This window comes from Chiloscyllium plagiosum, unplaced genomic scaffold (assembly GCF_037043375.1).
Source record: "Chiloscyllium plagiosum isolate Xiang-an unplaced genomic scaffold, Cpla_swu_hap1 HiC_scaffold_38, whole genome shotgun sequence".
Lineage (NCBI taxonomy): Eukaryota > Metazoa > Chordata > Chondrichthyes > Orectolobiformes > Hemiscylliidae > Chiloscyllium > Chiloscyllium plagiosum.
In genome coordinates, this window is record NW_028270176.1 from 19,176,192 (window position 1) to 19,197,467 (window position 21,276).

Below are 21,276 nucleotides of genomic sequence, written 5' to 3' on the forward strand. Positions count from 1 at the left end.
CTGGAACTGTGCACGGTGCTCCGAGTGTGGGTCTAACTGAGGGATACGGAGACTGGAACTGTGCACGGTGCTCCGAGTGTGGGTCTAACTGAGGGATACGGAGACTGGAACTGTGCACAGTGCTCCGAGTGTGGGTCTGACTGAGGGATACGGATACTGGAACTGTGCACGGTGCTCCGAGTGTGGGTCTGACTGAGGGATACGGAGACTGGAACTGTGCACGGTGCTCCGAGTGTGGGTCTAACTGAGGGATACGGAGACTGGAACTGTACACGGTGCTCCGAGTGTGGGTCTAACTGAGGGATACGGAGACTGGAACTGTGCACGGTGCTCCGGGTGTGGGTCTGACTGAGGGATACGGAGACTGGAACTGTGCACGGTGCTCCGAGTGTGGGTCTAACTGAGGGATATGGAGACTGGAACCGTGCACGGTGCTCCGAGTGTGGGTCTGACTGAGGGATACGGAGACTGGAACTGTGCACAGTGCTCCGAGTGTGGGTCTAACTGAGGGATACGGAGACTGGAACTGTGCACGGTGCTCCGAGTGTGGGTGTAACTGAGGGATACCGAGACTGGAACTGTGCACAGTGCTCCGAGTGTGGGTCTAACTGAGGGATATGGAGACTGGAACTGTGCACAGTGCTCCGAGTGTGGGTCTAACTGAGGGATATGGAGACTGGAACTGTGCACAGTGCTCCGAGTGTGGGTCTGACGGAGGGATACAGAGACTGGAACCGTGCACTTTGCTCCGAGTGTGGGTCTGACTGAGGGATACGGAGACTGGAACTGTGCACAGTGCTCCGAGTGTGGGTCTAACTGAGGGATATGGAGACTGGAACTGTGCACAGTGCTCCGAGTGTGGGTCTAACTGAGGGATACGGAGACTGGAACCGTGCACGGTGCTCCGAGTGTGGGTCGAACTGAGGGATACGGAGACTGGAACTGTGCACGGTGCTCCGAGTGTGGGTCTGACTGAGGGATACGGAGACTGGAACCGTGCACGGTACTCCGAGTGTGGGTCTGACCGAGGGATACAGAGACTGGAACTGTGCACACAGCTCCGAGTGTGGGTCAGACTGAGGGATACAGAGACTGGAACTGTGCACAGTGTTCCGAGTGTGGGTCTGACTGTGGGATACGGAGACTGGAACCGTGCACAGTGCTCCGAGTGTGGGTCTGACTGACGGATACGGTGTGATGAAGCCTGGTGTATGTGCTGGACTAGGATTCGTATGTGGTCGTTGTGTTAAAGGGAGAGGGTGGTGCTGACTGTGTGTCTGATTTCCGGTGTAGGTATAGCAGAGCGGAGTCTCTGAGCTCTCTCTACGTTGACGTGTATCCTCATGATGCTTCCCGTTTTACCGTGAGCGGTCTGGCGCCAGGAACTCTCTATCAGTTCTCTGTCCGAGCTGTGAACACTCTCGGTGCCAGTCGTTACACACAGCCCGGGTCAGCGTTAACCATCGTCACTGCAGGTAACCCCATTCACTACCTGTGTAACCGGTACACTCACTCCCACAGCTCACACACACAGACTCACACTCGCTCTCACACTCTCACACACACACACACACACTCACACTCACTCCCACAGCTCACACACACAGACTCACACTCGCTCTCACACTCACACACACTCACACACACTCTTACACACACACACACTCACACTCACTCCCACAGCTCACACACACAGACTCACACTCTCTCTCACACTCTCACACACACACACACTCACACTCTTACACACACACACACACTCACACTCACTCCCACAGCTCACACACACAGACTCACACTCGCTCTCACACTCTCACACACACACACACACTCACACTCTTACACACACACACACTCACACTCACACACATACTCACACTCACTCACACACACACACTCACGCACACTCTCACTCACACACACACACACACACTCACAACACACACTCACAACACACTCACAACACACACTCACACTCACAGTCGCACATACACACACACACAGACACACACACTCACATACACACTCACACTCACATACACACTCGCACACACACGCGCACTCACACTCACACTCACTGACACACAGACACACACACTCAAACACACACACACATACGCACACACACACTCACAGACTCACACACACACACACTCACACACATACACACAATCACGCACACGCGCACACACACACACTCACACACACAGACACACACACACACACATACTCACACACACACTCACGCACATGCACACACACACACACTCACATGCACACTCACAACACACTCACACTCTCACTCACACACAGACACACACACTCAAACACACTCACATACACACACAGCCACACCCACTCACACACACATTCACACACGCACTCACAGACACACACACACTCACACAGACACACACACACTCACATACACACACTCACACACTCACTCACACACTCACATGCTCACACTCACACACCCATCCACACACACACACACACACACACAGATACAGACACATTCAGACACAGACACACATACAGACACAGACGCACACACACAGAGATACACACACCGACACACACACAGACACAGACGCACACACACAGAGATACACACACCGACACACACACAGACACAGACGCACACACACACAGACATATCACACACACACACATCACACACACACAGATGCACACAGACACACACACACAGACACACACACATACACACACACACTCACACTCTTACACACACACACTCACACTCACTCTCACACTCACACACTCACACTCACACACACACGCGCTCACACACACATGCACTCACACACACACAGACACAGACACAGACACACACACACACACAGACACACGCACACACACACACGCACACACACACATGCACACACACACTCACATACACACTCACACACACACACAGACACCCACACACACTCACACACACGCACACACATACACACACACACACACATACTCACACACACACACACGCACACACACACTCTCTCTCACACACTCTCACACACACACGCACACACTCACATACTCACACACACACGCACTCACTCACACACACAGAAACACACACGCAAACACACACATGGGCGGCACGGTGGCACAGTGGTTAGCACTGCTGCCTCACAGCGCCAGAGACCCGGGTTCAATTCCCGCCTCAGGCGACTGACTGTGTGGAGTTTGCACGTTCTCCCCGTGTCTGCGTGGGTTTCCTCCGGGTGCTCCGGTTTCCTCCCACAGTCCAAAAGATGTGCAGGTCAGGTGAATTGGCCATGCTAAATTGCCCGTAGTGTTAGGTAAGGGGTAAATGTAGGGGTATGGGTGGGTTTCGCTTCGGCGGGGCGGTGTGGACTTGTTGGGCCGAAGGGCCTGTTTCCACACTGTAAAGTAATCTAATCTAATCTAATCACACACACAAACTCACACACACTCACTCACACACACACATGCACACACACTCACACTCACACACACAGATACACACATCACACACACACGCACGCACTCACATACTCGCACACACACACACACACAGAAACACACACGCACACACACACACACAAACACACACACACTCACACACACTCACTCACACACACACACACTCATACTCACACTCACACTCACACACACAGACACACACACATCACACACACACAGAGACGCACGCACTCAGACACGCACGCACACAGACACACACAGACACTTACACACACACAGAGACACACACACTCACACACACACCTTCACATACTCACACACGCGCACACACACACACAGAAACACACACGCACACACTCACACACACAAACACACACACACACTCACACACACTCACTCACACACACACACTCATACTCTCACTCACACTCACACACACTCACACTCACACACACACAGAAACACACACGCACACACTCACACACACAAACACACACACACACTCACACACACTCACTCACACACACACACTCATACTCACACTCACACACACACACACACAGACACACACACACACCCTCACACACACACACACAGGCACACACACACTCACACACACAGTCGCACAGACACACGCACTCACACACGCACTCACACACACAATCACACACACTCACACTCTCGCGCTTTCACACACACACACTCACACGCGCACTCACACTCACACATACTCACACAGACATACACAGACACACACACTCACACGCGCACACGCACACACATACTCACACACACACACTCACACTCACTCTCACACTCACACACACACACACACTCACACACACACGCACTCACACACACACACACACTCACACACACACAGACACAGACACACACACACGCACTCACACATACAGACACACACACACACTCACACACATACACATACACACACGCACATACACGCACACACACACATGTACACACACCCTCACACACACACACACGCACGCACTCACATACCCACACACGCACACACACTCACACTCACACACACACACACAGGAACACACACGCACACACTCACACACACAAACACACACACACACTCACACACACACTCATACTCACACTCACACACACACACAGAGACACACACACATCACACACACACAGAGACGCACGCACTCAGACACGCACGCACACCGACACACACAGACACACACAGAGACACTTACACACACACTCACACACACACACGCACACCCTCACACACACACACGCACGCACTCACATACTCACACACGCACGCTCACACTCACACACACACACACACAGAAACACACACGCACACACTCACACACACAAACACTCACACACACTCACTCACACAGACTCATACTCACACTCACAATCACACAGACACACACACATCACACACACACAGACGCACGCACTCAGACACGCACGCACACCGACACACACAGACACAGGCACAGACACACACAGAAACACTTACACACACACAGACACACACACACTCACACACACACACCCTCACACACACACACACAGACACACACACACTCACACACACACTCATACACACAGTCACACACACTCACACACGCACTCACACACACAATCACACACACTCAAACTCACACACACACTCACACACACACTCACACACACACAAACACTCACACACACACACACTCACACGCGCACTCACACTCACACTCACACATACTCACATACACATACACAGACACACACACTCACACGCGCACACACATACTCACACACACACACAGACACACACTCAGACACGCACTCACACACACACTCACACTCACACATGTACTCACACACACACACTCACGCACACACTCACACACACACAAACACTCACACACACACACACTCACACGCGCACTCACACTCACACTCACACATACTCACATACACATACACAGACACACACACTCACACGCGCACACACATACTCACACACACACACAGACACACACTCAGACACGCACTCACACACACACTCACACTCACACATGTACTCACACACACACACTCACGCACACACACACTCTCACATGCATACACACACACTCACAGTCTCACACACACTCACACACAGACACAGACACTCAAACACACTCACATACACACACAGCCACACCCACCCACACACACATTCACACACACACTCACACAGGCACACACACACTCACGCACACACACCCACACACATACTCACACACACATACTCACACACACACAGACACACACACACACTCACACACACTCACACACACACACATACTCACACTCACTCACACACACACACTCATGCACACTCTCACTCACACACACACACTCACACACACTCACAACACACACTCACAACACACACTCACACTCAGTCACACATACACACTCACACACAGACACACACACACTCACATACACACTCACACACACTCGCACACACTCACACGCGCACTCACACACTCACTGACACATACTCTCACTCACACACAGACACACACACTCAAACACGCACACACATACGCAAACACACACTCACAGACTCACACACACACTCACACACATACACACACACCATCACGCACACGCACACACACACACTCACACACACAGACACACACATTCACACACACTCACACACATACTCACACACACACTCATGCACACGCACACACACACACTCACACTCACACACACACTCACAACACACACTCACACTCTCACTCACACACACACTCACACACAGACACACACACTCAAACACACTCACATACACACACAGCCACACCCACCCACACACACATTCACACACGCATTCACACACACTCATACAGACACACACACACTCACATACACACACTCACACACTCACTCACACACTCACATGCTCACACTCACACACCCATCCACACACACACTCACACACACACACACAGAAACATACACACGCACACACTTACACACAAACTCACACACACTCACTCACACACACACACTCATACTCACACTCACACACACAGACACACACACATCACACACACACAGAGACGCACGCACTCAGACACGCACGCACACCGACACACACAGACACAGGCACAGACACACACAGAGACACTTACACACACTCACACACACACACACCCTCACACACAGACACACACACACACACACACACACTCATACACACAGTCACACACACACACAGACACACACACTCACACACACACTCACAAACACAATCACACACACTCAAACTCACACACACACTCACACACACTCAAACGCTCGCACACACACACTCACGCACACACACACACACTCACACACACACACAAACACTCACAAACACACACTCTTGCGCTTTCACACACACACTCACACGCGCACTCACACTCACACATACTCACACACACATACACAGACACACACACGCACACACGCACACACATACTCACACACACACTCACACACACACTCACACACACACTCACACACACACACAGACACACACTCACACACACACTCACACTCACACATGTACTCACACACACGCACTCACGCACACACACACACTCACATGCACACACACACTCACAGTCTCACACACACACTCACACACAGACACACACACACTCAAACACACTCACACATACACTCACATACACACACAGCCACACCCACCCACACACACATTCACACACACACTCACACACACTCACACAGACACACACACACTCACGCACACACACCCACACACATTCTCACACACACACACTCACACACACACACACTCACACACACACACACTCACACACACACTCACACTCACTCACACACACACTCACGCACACTCTCACTCACACGCACACTCTCACTCACACACACACTCACACATACACTCACACACATTCACAACACACACTCACAATACACACTCACAACACACACTCACACTCACAGTCACACATACACACTCACACACAGACACACACACTCACATACACACACACTCACATACACACTCGCACACACTCACACACGCACTCACATATGCACACACACACTCACAGACTCACACACACACTCACACACACACTCACACACACACTCACACACATACACACAATCACGCACACACACTCACACACACACTCACACACATACTCACACACACTCACGCACACACACACACACTCACACACACACTCACAACACACACTCACATTCTCACTCACACACACACACACACACACTCAAACACACTCACACACACACTCACATACACACACAGCCACACCCACACACACATTCACACACGCACTCACACACACTCACAGACACACACACACTCACACCGACACACACACTCTCACATACACACACTCACACACTCACTCACACACTCACATGCTCACACTCACACACCCATCCACACACATACACAGAGGCAGATACAGACACATACAGACACAGACACACATACAGACACAGACACACACAGACACAAACACAGACACCCACACACACTCACACCCCCCCACAGACACAGACACACACACGCACATAGACACCCACACACAGAGACACCCACCCACAGACACACACACAGACACACCCACATCCCCACAGACACACACACACACACAGACACACACACAGACACACACAGACACAAACACTCACACACGCACACACATATGCACACACACACTCACACACACTCACACACTCACACACACACACTCACACACACACTCATACTCACACACATACACACACTCACGCACACGCACACACACACACACTCACACACACTCACACACACAGACACACACACTCACACACATACTCACACACACACACACTCACGCACACGCACACACACACACTCACACACACACTCACAACACACACTCACACTCTCACTCACACACACACAGAAACATACACACGCACACACTTACACACAAACTCACACACACTCACTCACACACACACACTCATACTCACACTCACACACACAGACACACACACATCACACACACACAGAGACGCACGCACTCAGACACGCACGCACACCGACACACACAGACACAGGCACAGACACACACAGAGACACTTACACACACTCACACACACACACACCCTCACACACAGACACACACACACACACACACACACTCATACACACAGTCACACACACACACAGACACACACACTCACACACACACTCACAAACACAATCACACACACTCAAACTCACACACACACTCACACACACTCAAACGCTCGCACACACACACTCACGCACACACACACACACTCACACACACACACAAACACTCACAAACACACACTCTTGCGCTTTCACACACACACTCACACGCGCACTCACACTCACACATACTCACACACACATACACAGACACACACACGCACACACGCACACACATACTCACACACACACTCACACACACACTCACACACACACTCACACACACACACAGACACACACTCACACACACACTCACACTCACACATGTACTCACACACACGCACTCACGCACACACACACACTCACATGCACACACACACTCACAGTCTCACACACACACTCACACACAGACACACACACACTCAAACACACTCACACATACACTCACATACACACACAGCCACACCCACCCACACACACATTCACACACACACTCACACACACTCACACAGACACACACACACTCACGCACACACACCCACACACATTCTCACACACACACACTCACACACACACACACTCACACACACACACACTCACACACACACTCACACTCACTCACACACACACTCACGCACACTCTCACTCACACGCACACTCTCACTCACACACACACTCACACATACACTCACACACATTCACAACACACACTCACAATACACACTCACAACACACACTCACACTCACAGTCACACATACACACTCACACACAGACACACACACTCACATACACACACACTCACATACACACTCGCACACACTCACACACGCACTCACATATGCACACACACACTCACAGACTCACACACACACTCACACACACACTCACACACACACTCACACACATACACACAATCACGCACACACACTCACACACACACTCACACACATACTCACACACACTCACGCACACACACACACACTCACACACACACTCACAACACACACTCACATTCTCACTCACACACACACACACACACACTCAAACACACTCACACACACACTCACATACACACACAGCCACACCCACACACACATTCACACACGCACTCACACACACTCACAGACACACACACACTCACACCGACACACACACTCTCACATACACACACTCACACACTCACTCACACACTCACATGCTCACACTCACACACCCATCCACACACATACACAGAGGCAGATACAGACACATACAGACACAGACACACATACAGACACAGACACACACAGACACAAACACAGACACCCACACACACTCACACCCCCCCACAGACACAGACACACACACGCACATAGACACCCACACACAGAGACACCCACCCACAGACACACACACAGACACACCCACATCCCCACAGACACACACACACACACAGACACACACACAGACACACACAGACACAAACACTCACACACGCACACACATATGCACACACACACTCACACACACTCACACACTCACACACACACACTCACACACACACTCATACTCACACACATACACACACTCACGCACACGCACACACACACACACTCACACACACTCACACACACAGACACACACACTCACACACATACTCACACACACACACACTCACGCACACGCACACACACACACTCACACACACACTCACAACACACACTCACACTCTCACTCACACACACACTCAGTCTCGCACACACACTCACACACACTCAAACACACACACACACTCACATACACACACAGCCACACCCATCCACACACACATTCACACACGCACTCACACACACTCACTCAGACACACAGACACTCACACACACACGCACACACACTCTCACACTCACACTCACACACACTCACATACACACACTCACACACTCACTCACACACTCACACGCTCACACTCACACACCCATCCACACACACACAGACAGACACACACACAGACACACACACAGACACAAACACAGACACCCACACACACTCACCCCCCCCACAGACACACACAGACACACACACACACAGACACACACACAGACACACACACAGATACACACAGACACACACAGACATGCACAGACACACACACAGAGACACAGACACACAGACATAAACACACAGACACAAACACAGACACGCTCACACACAGACACACAGACACACACACCGACACCCAGACACAGACGCACACACACAGTCACACACACCAACACACACACACAGACACAGACGCACACACACAGAGATACACACACCGACACACACACAGACACAGACGCACACACACACAGACACATCACACACACACACACACACATCACACACACACAGATGCACACAGACACACACACGGGCACACAGACAGACAGACACACAGACACACACACAGGCACACACATTCACACACACACACCCACACTCACACCCACAGACACACACACACAGACACACATACTCACACACACACACACACATCCCCACAGACGCACACAGACACACACAGACACATACTCACACACACGGACACGCACACATGCACACATAGACACGCACACACAGACACACAGACACACACAGACATACACACCAACACACACAGACACACACTCACAGACACACAGTCACACACACAGACATGTACTAAGACACAGACACAGACACACAGAGACACACACAGATACACACAGACACACATACAGACCAGACACACTCACACACACAGACACATCACACACCGACACACACACCGACACAGACACACACACAGAGACGCACACACAGACGCACACACAGATGCACACACAGACACACACAGACACACACACACAGACACACACACAGGCACACACACTCAAACACACTCTCACACACACTCACAAACACACACAGCCACACCCACCCACTCACACACGCACTCACACAGGCACACACACACACTCACAAACACGCACGCACACACTCACACACACACTCACACACCCTCACACACACTCACACACAGGCACACACACTCACACACACACTCACATACACACACTCACACACACGCACTCACACTCACACACACTCACACTCACACACACAGACACACACCCACCCACCCACACAGACACACACACACAGACACCCACCCACAGACACACACACAGACACAAACACACACACACTCACACACACAGACGCACACACAGACACACTCAGACACACACAGACACACATACACAGACACACACAGACACACACACACCGATACACACACAGACACACACACACAGACAAAGACATACACACAGAGACATGCACACACACAGACACACACAGACACACACAGACACACTCACACACACAGACACATCACACACACACAGAGACGTCCACACTCAGACACGCACGTACACCAACACACACAGACACACACACATACACACGCAGAGACACAGACACACGCACATAGACACACAGACACACACAGACACACACAGAGACACACACACAGAGAAACACACTCACACTAACACCCCCCCACACTCACACACACACAGACACACACAAAGACACACACACAGGCACAGGCACACACACAGACACACACAGACACACACAGACCGACACAAACACAGACACAGACACACACACAGAGACATCCACTCACAGACACACACACAGACACACACACAGACACACACACACAGACACAGACATAGAGACACAGACACACACACAGACATACTCACACATTCACAAACACACACTCACACTAACTCACCTCCACACCGCCACAGGCACACACACAGACACAGACACACGCAGATACACACAGACTCAGACACACACAGACACACACAAAGACACAGACAAACACACACGGACACAAACGCACACACAGATACAGACACACACACAGACACACACTCTCACACACAGAGACACGGACACACACACAGACACAGACATACACACACAGACACGCACACACACAGGCACGCACACAGAGACACACACAGACACACACTCACACACAGAGACACAGACACACACACAGACACAGACACACAGACACAGACACTCACACAGACACACAGACATCCACACACACACAGACAGACACATAGAGACACACACACAGGCACACACACAGACACACAGACACACACAAAGACACACAGACATACAGACACACGCATAGAGTCACAGACACACTCCCCTCACACACACACTCACACTAACACACTCCCACACCCCCACAGACACACACACAGACATATAGACACATACTCACACACAGACACACACACAGACACACACAGGACACATTCACACACACAGACACACACACAGACACACACACACACTCACCCCCCCACAGACACACACACGCACACAGACTCACACACACACACACACACACAGGCAAACGCACTCACACTCACACCCACCCACACCCCCACAGACACACACACACAGACACACACTCAGAGACACAGACACGCACACACAGACACAGACACACACAGACAAAGATACACACAGACACCCACACACACTCACACACACCCCCACAGGCACAGACACAGACACATTCACACACACACACTCACACACACACCCACAGACACACATACAGACACATATACAGACACACACACACAGACACACACACACTCACACACACACTCACACACACACTCACACACACTCACAACACACACTCACATACACACACTCACACACACGCACTCACACTCACACACACTCACACACGCACTCACACTCACACACACTCACACTCACACACACACACACACAGACACCCACCCACAGACACACACACAGACACAAACACACACACACTCACACACACAGACGCACACACAGACACACTCAGACACACACAGACACACATACACAGACACACACAGACACACACACACCGATACACACACAGACACACACACACAGACAAAGACATACACACAGAGACATGCACACACACAGACACACACAGACACACACAGACACACTCACACACACAGACACATCACACACACACAGAGACGTCCACACTCAGACACGCACGTACACCAACACACACAGACACACACACATACACACGCAGAGACACAGACACACGCACATAGACACACAGACACACACAGACACACACAGAGACACACACACAGAGAAACACACTCACACTAACACCCCCCCACACTCACACACACACAGACACACACAAAGACACACACACAGGCACAGGCACACACACAGACACACACAGACACACACAGACCGACACAAACACAGACACAGACACACACACAGAGACATCCACTCACAGACACACACACAGACACACACACAGACACACACACACAGACACAGACATAGAGACACAGACACACACACAGACATACTCACACATTCACAAACACACACTCACACTAACTCACCTCCACACCGCCACAGGCACACACACAGACACAGACACACACAGACACACGCAGATACACACAGACTCAGACACACACAGACACACACAAAGACACAGACAAACACACACGGACACAAACGCACACACAGATACAGACACACACACAGACACACACTCTCACACACAGAGACACGGACACACACACAGACACAGACATACACACACAGACACGCACACACACAGGCACGCACACAGAGACACACACAGACACACACTCACACACAGAGACACAGACACACACACAGACACAGACACACAGACACAGACACTCACACAGACACACAGACATCCACACACACACAGACAGACACATAGAGACACACACACAGGCACACACACAGACACACAGACACACACAAAGACACACAGACATACAGACACACGCATAGAGTCACAGACACACTCCCCTCACACACACACTCACACTAACACACTCCCACACCCCCACAGACACACACACAGACATATAGACACATACTCACACACAGACACACACACAGACACACACAGGACACATTCACACACACAGACACACACACACACTCACCCCCCCACAGACACACACACGCACACAGACTCACACACACACACACACACACAGGCAAACGCACTCACACTCACACCCACCCACACCCCCACAGACACACACACACAGACACACACTCAGAGACACAGACACGCACACACAGACACAGACACACACAGACAAAGATACACACAGACACCCACACACACTCACACACACCCCCACAGGCACAGACACAGACACATTCACACACACACACTCACACACACACCCACAGACACACATACAGACACATATACAGACACACACACACAGACACACACACACTCACACACACACTCACACACACACTCACACACACTCACAACACACACTCACATACACACACTCACACACACGCACTCACACTCACACACACTCACACACGCACTCACACTCACACACACTCACACTCACACACACACACACACAGACACCCACCCACAGACACACACACAGACACAAACACACACACACTCACACACACAGACGCACACACAGACACACTCAGACACACACAGACACACATACACAGACACACACAGACACACACACACCGATACACACACAGACACACACACACATACAAAGACATACACACAGAGACATGCACACACACAGACACACACAGACACACTCACACACACAGACACATCACACACACACAGAGACGTCCACACTCAGACACGCACGTACACCAACACACACAGACACACACACATACACACGCAGAGACACAGACACACGCACATAGACACACAGACACACACAGAGACACACACACACAGAAACACACACACACTCACACTAACACCCCCCCACACTCACACACACACAGACACACACAAAGACACACACACAGGCACAGACACACACAGACACACACAGACCGACACAAACACAGACACAGACACACACACAGAGACATCCACTCACAGACACACGCACAGACACACACAGAGACATCCACTCACAGACACACACACAGACACACACACAGACACACACACACAGACATAGAGACACAGACACACGCACAGACATACTCACACATTCACAAACACACACTCACACTAACTCACCTCCACACCGCCACAGGCACACACACAGACACAGACACACACAGACACAGACACACGCAGATACACACAGACTCAGACACACACAGACACACACAAAGACACAGACAAACACACACGGACACAAACACACACACAGATACAGACACACACACAGGCACACACTCTCACACACAGAGACACGGACACACACACAGACACAGACATACACACACAGACACGCACACACACAGGCACGCACACAGAGACACACACAGACACACACTCACACACAGAGACACAGACACAGACACACAGACACAGACACTCACACAGACACACTCAGACACACAGACATCCACACACACACACACAGACACATAGAGACACACACACAGGCACACACACAGACACACACAAAGACACACAGACATACAGACACACGCATAGAGTCACAGACACACTCCCCTCACACACACACTCACACTAACACACTCCCACACCCCCACAGACACACACACAGACATATAGACACATACTCACACACAGACACACACACAGACACACACAGGACACATTCACACACACAGACACACACACACACTCACCCCCCCACAGACACACACACGCACACAGACTCACACACACACACACACACAGGCAAACGCACTCACACTCACACCCACCCACACCCCCACAGACACACACACACACAGACACACACTCAGAGACACAGACACGCACACACAGACACAGACACACACAGACAAAGATACACACAGACACCCACACACACTCACACACACCCCCACAGGCACAGACACAGACACATTCACACACACACACTCACACACACACCCACAGACACACATACAGACACATATACAGACACACACACACAGACACACACACACTCACACACACACTCACACACACACTCACACACACTCACAACACACACTCACATACACACACTCACACACACGCACTCACACTCACACACACTCACACTCACACACACACTCACACACAGACACACACCCACCCACCCACACAGACACACACACACAGACACCCACCCACAGACACACACACAGACACAAACACACACACACTCACACACACAGACGCACACACAGACACACTCAGACACACACAGACACACATACACAGACACACACAGACACACACACACCGATACACACACAGACACACACACACATACAAAGACATACACACAGAGACATGCACACACACAGACACACACAGACACACTCACACACACAGACACATCACACACACACAGAGACGTCCACACTCAGACACGCACGTACACCAACACACACAGACACACACACATACACACGCAGAGACACAGACACACGCACATAGACACACAGACACACACAGACACACACAGAGACACACACACAGAGAAACACACACACACTCACACTAACACCCCCCCACACTCACACACACACAGACACACACAAAGACACACACACAGGCACAGACACACACAGACACACACAGACCGACACAAACATAGACACAGACACACACACAGAGACATCCACTCACAGACACACGCACAGACACACACAGAGACATCCACTCACAGACACACACACAGACACACACACAGACACACACACACAGACATAGAGACACAGACACACGCACAGACATACTCACACATTCACAAACACACACTCACACTAACTCACCTCCACACCGCCACAGGCACACACACAGACACAGACACACACAGACACAGACACACGCAGATACACACAGACTCAGACACACACAGACACACACAAAGACACAGACAAACACACACGGACACAAACACACACACAGATACAGACACACACACAGACACACACTCTCACACACAGAGACACGGACACACACACAGACACAGACATACACACACAGACACGCACACACACAGGCACGCACACAGAGACACACACACACACACTCACACACAGAGACACAGACACAGACACACAGACACAGACACTCACACAGACACACTCAGACACACAGACATCCACACACACACAGACAGACACATAGAGACACACACACAGGCACACACACAGACACACAGACACACACAAAGACACACAGACATACAGACACACGCATAGAGTCACAGACACACTCCCCTCACACACACACTCACACTAACACACTCCCACACCCCCACAGACACACACACAGACATATAGACACATACTCACACACAGACACACACACACAGACACACACACAGACACACACAGGACACATTCACACACACAGACACACACACAGACACACACACACACTCACCCCCCCCACAGACACACACACGCACACAGACTCACACACACACACACACACAGGCAAACGCACTCACACTAACACCCACCCACACCCCCACAGACACACACACACAGACACACACTCAGAGACACAGACACGCACACACAGACACAGACACAGACACACACAGACAAAGATACACACAAACACACAGACACCCACACACACTTACACACACCCCCACAGGCACAGACACAGACACATTCACACACACACACTCACACACACACCCACAGACACACATACAGACACACACATACTCACACACATACTCACACACACACACCCACATCCCCACGGACACACACAGACACACACTCACACACACACTCACACACACAGACGCACACACAGACACAGACACACACACAGAGACACAGACACACAGACACAGACGCTCACACAGACACACACACTGATACACACACAGACACGCGCACAGACACACACACAGACACAGACACACACAGACACAGACATACACACAGACACGCACACACAGACACACACACAGACACACACACAGACACGCACACAGAGACACACACAGACACACACTCACACACACAGAGACACAGACACACACTCACACACACAGAGACGCAGACACACACACAGAGACACAGACACAGACACAGACACTCACACAGACACTCACACAGACACACTCACACACACAGACACATCACACACACACATCACACACACAGAGACGCCCACACTCAGACACGCATGCACACCAACACACACACAGACACACACACAGCCACACACAGAGACACAGACACACGCACACAGACACACACACACAGACAGACACACAGACACACACCGAGACACACACCCACACAGACACACTCACAGACACACACACATTCACACACACACACACTCACACTAACACACCCCCACACTTCCAGACACAGACACACACATAGACACAAACAAAGAGACACAGACATACAAACACAGACATGCACACACACAGACATACACTCACAGACACACACACACCGACACCCACACACAGACACGCACACACCGACACACACACAGAGACACAGACACACACAGACACATCACACACACACATCACACACACACACAGACGCACACACAGACACACACACAGACACACACATGGAGACACCGACACACACACAGTCACACACACACACTCACACTAACAAACCCCCATACCCCCACAGACACACACACAGACATACACACAGACACACACTCACACACACAGACACACACACAGACACACAGACACAGACACACACGCTCAGACACACACAGACACATTCACACAGACACACATACACAGACACCCACACACACTCACACACCCCCCCCACAGACACACACACGCACACAGACTCACACACACACACACACTCAGACTAACACATCCCCACACCCTCACAGACACACACTCAGAGACACAGACACGCACACACACAGACACACACAGACACAGATACACACACACAGACACCCACACACGCTCCTACCCCCCCCACAGACACACACACACATTCACACACACAAACCCACACACACAGACACAGACACACACACAGACACACACTCACACACACAGAGACACAGACACACACACTGACACAGACGTACACACACACAGACACGCACACAGAGACACACACACAGACACGCACACAGACACACACACAGACACAGAGACACAGACACACTCACACAGACACACTCACACACACAGACACACACAGAGACACGCACACAGACACACTCACACACACAGACACACACAGAGACACACACTCACACACACCTCCACAGACACACACACACACACACAGACACACACACTCACACACACCTCCACAGACACACACACACACACACAGACACACACACTCACACACACCTCCACAGACACACACACACACAAACTCACACCCACAGACACACACACACACACACACACACACACATACAGACACACACACAGAGACACACTCTCTCCTCACCCCCTCATTCCTTCACCCCTCACTCCCCTGCCCCTCACCCCCAACCACTCACTCCTTCACCTCCTAGCCCTCACTCCGCACCATCTCACCCTCCACCCCCTCACTTCTCACCCCTCACTCCCCAGCCCGTCACACACCCCCTCACTCCCCACCCCCTCAATCCCCACCCCCTCACTCATCCTCCCCTCACTCCCCATCCCCTCACTCATCCCCTCAATCCCCACCCCCTGACTCCCCACCACCTCACCCCACCCCCTCACACACACCCTCACTCCCTTCCCCCTCATTCCCCTCCCCCTCACTCACCCCCTCCCCCTCCTCCCCGTCACTCCCCACTCCCTCACTCATCCCCTCACTCCCCACCCCCTCACTCCTCACCCCCTCACTCACCCCCTCACTCCCCACCCCCCACTCCTTCACTCCCTCACTCCCCACTCCCTCACTCCCTCACTCCCCACCACCTCACCCCCCACCTCCTCACTCACCCCCTCTCTCCCCATCCCTTCACTCCACACCCCCACTTCCCATTCCCCACCCCCTCACTCCTTCCCTCACTCTCTCTCTCACTCCCCCTTCACTACACCCTCACTCCCCCCTCACTCCTCATCCCCTCACTCCTCATCCCCCTCACTCCCCACCCCCCCACTCCCCACCACCTCACCCCCCACACCCTCATACACACCCTCACTCCCATCCCCTCAATCCCCACCCCGACTCCCCACCACCTCACCCCACCCCCCTCACACACATCCACACTCCCCTCCCCTCAGTCACCACCCCCTCACTCATCCCCTCACTCCCCACTCCCTCACTCATCCCCTTACTCCCCACCCCCTCACTCCTCACCCCTCACTCCCCACCCCCTCACTCTTTCACTCCCTCACTCCCCACCACCTCACCCCCACCCCCTCACTCATCCCCTCAATCCCCACCCCCTCACTCACCACACCCTCACTCACCCCCTCTC

The 21,276-nt window shown here is 51.7% G+C and overlaps 1 protein-coding gene across 1 annotated transcript in view; it reads left to right on the top strand.

The window, feature by feature from the left end:
* nphs1 (NPHS1 adhesion molecule, nephrin) overlaps positions 1 to 21,276 on the top strand; it is a gene marked incomplete at its 5' end in the record, with an annotated part of 175,783 nt that overhangs the window by 151,413 nt on the left and 3,094 nt on the right. The window contains one exon of the mRNA XM_087980827.1: positions 1,294 to 1,475. Within this exon, the coding sequence (XP_087836953.1) occupies positions 1,294 to 1,475 (182 nt within the window). The remainder of the gene's footprint in view (positions 1 to 1,293; positions 1,476 to 21,276) is intronic.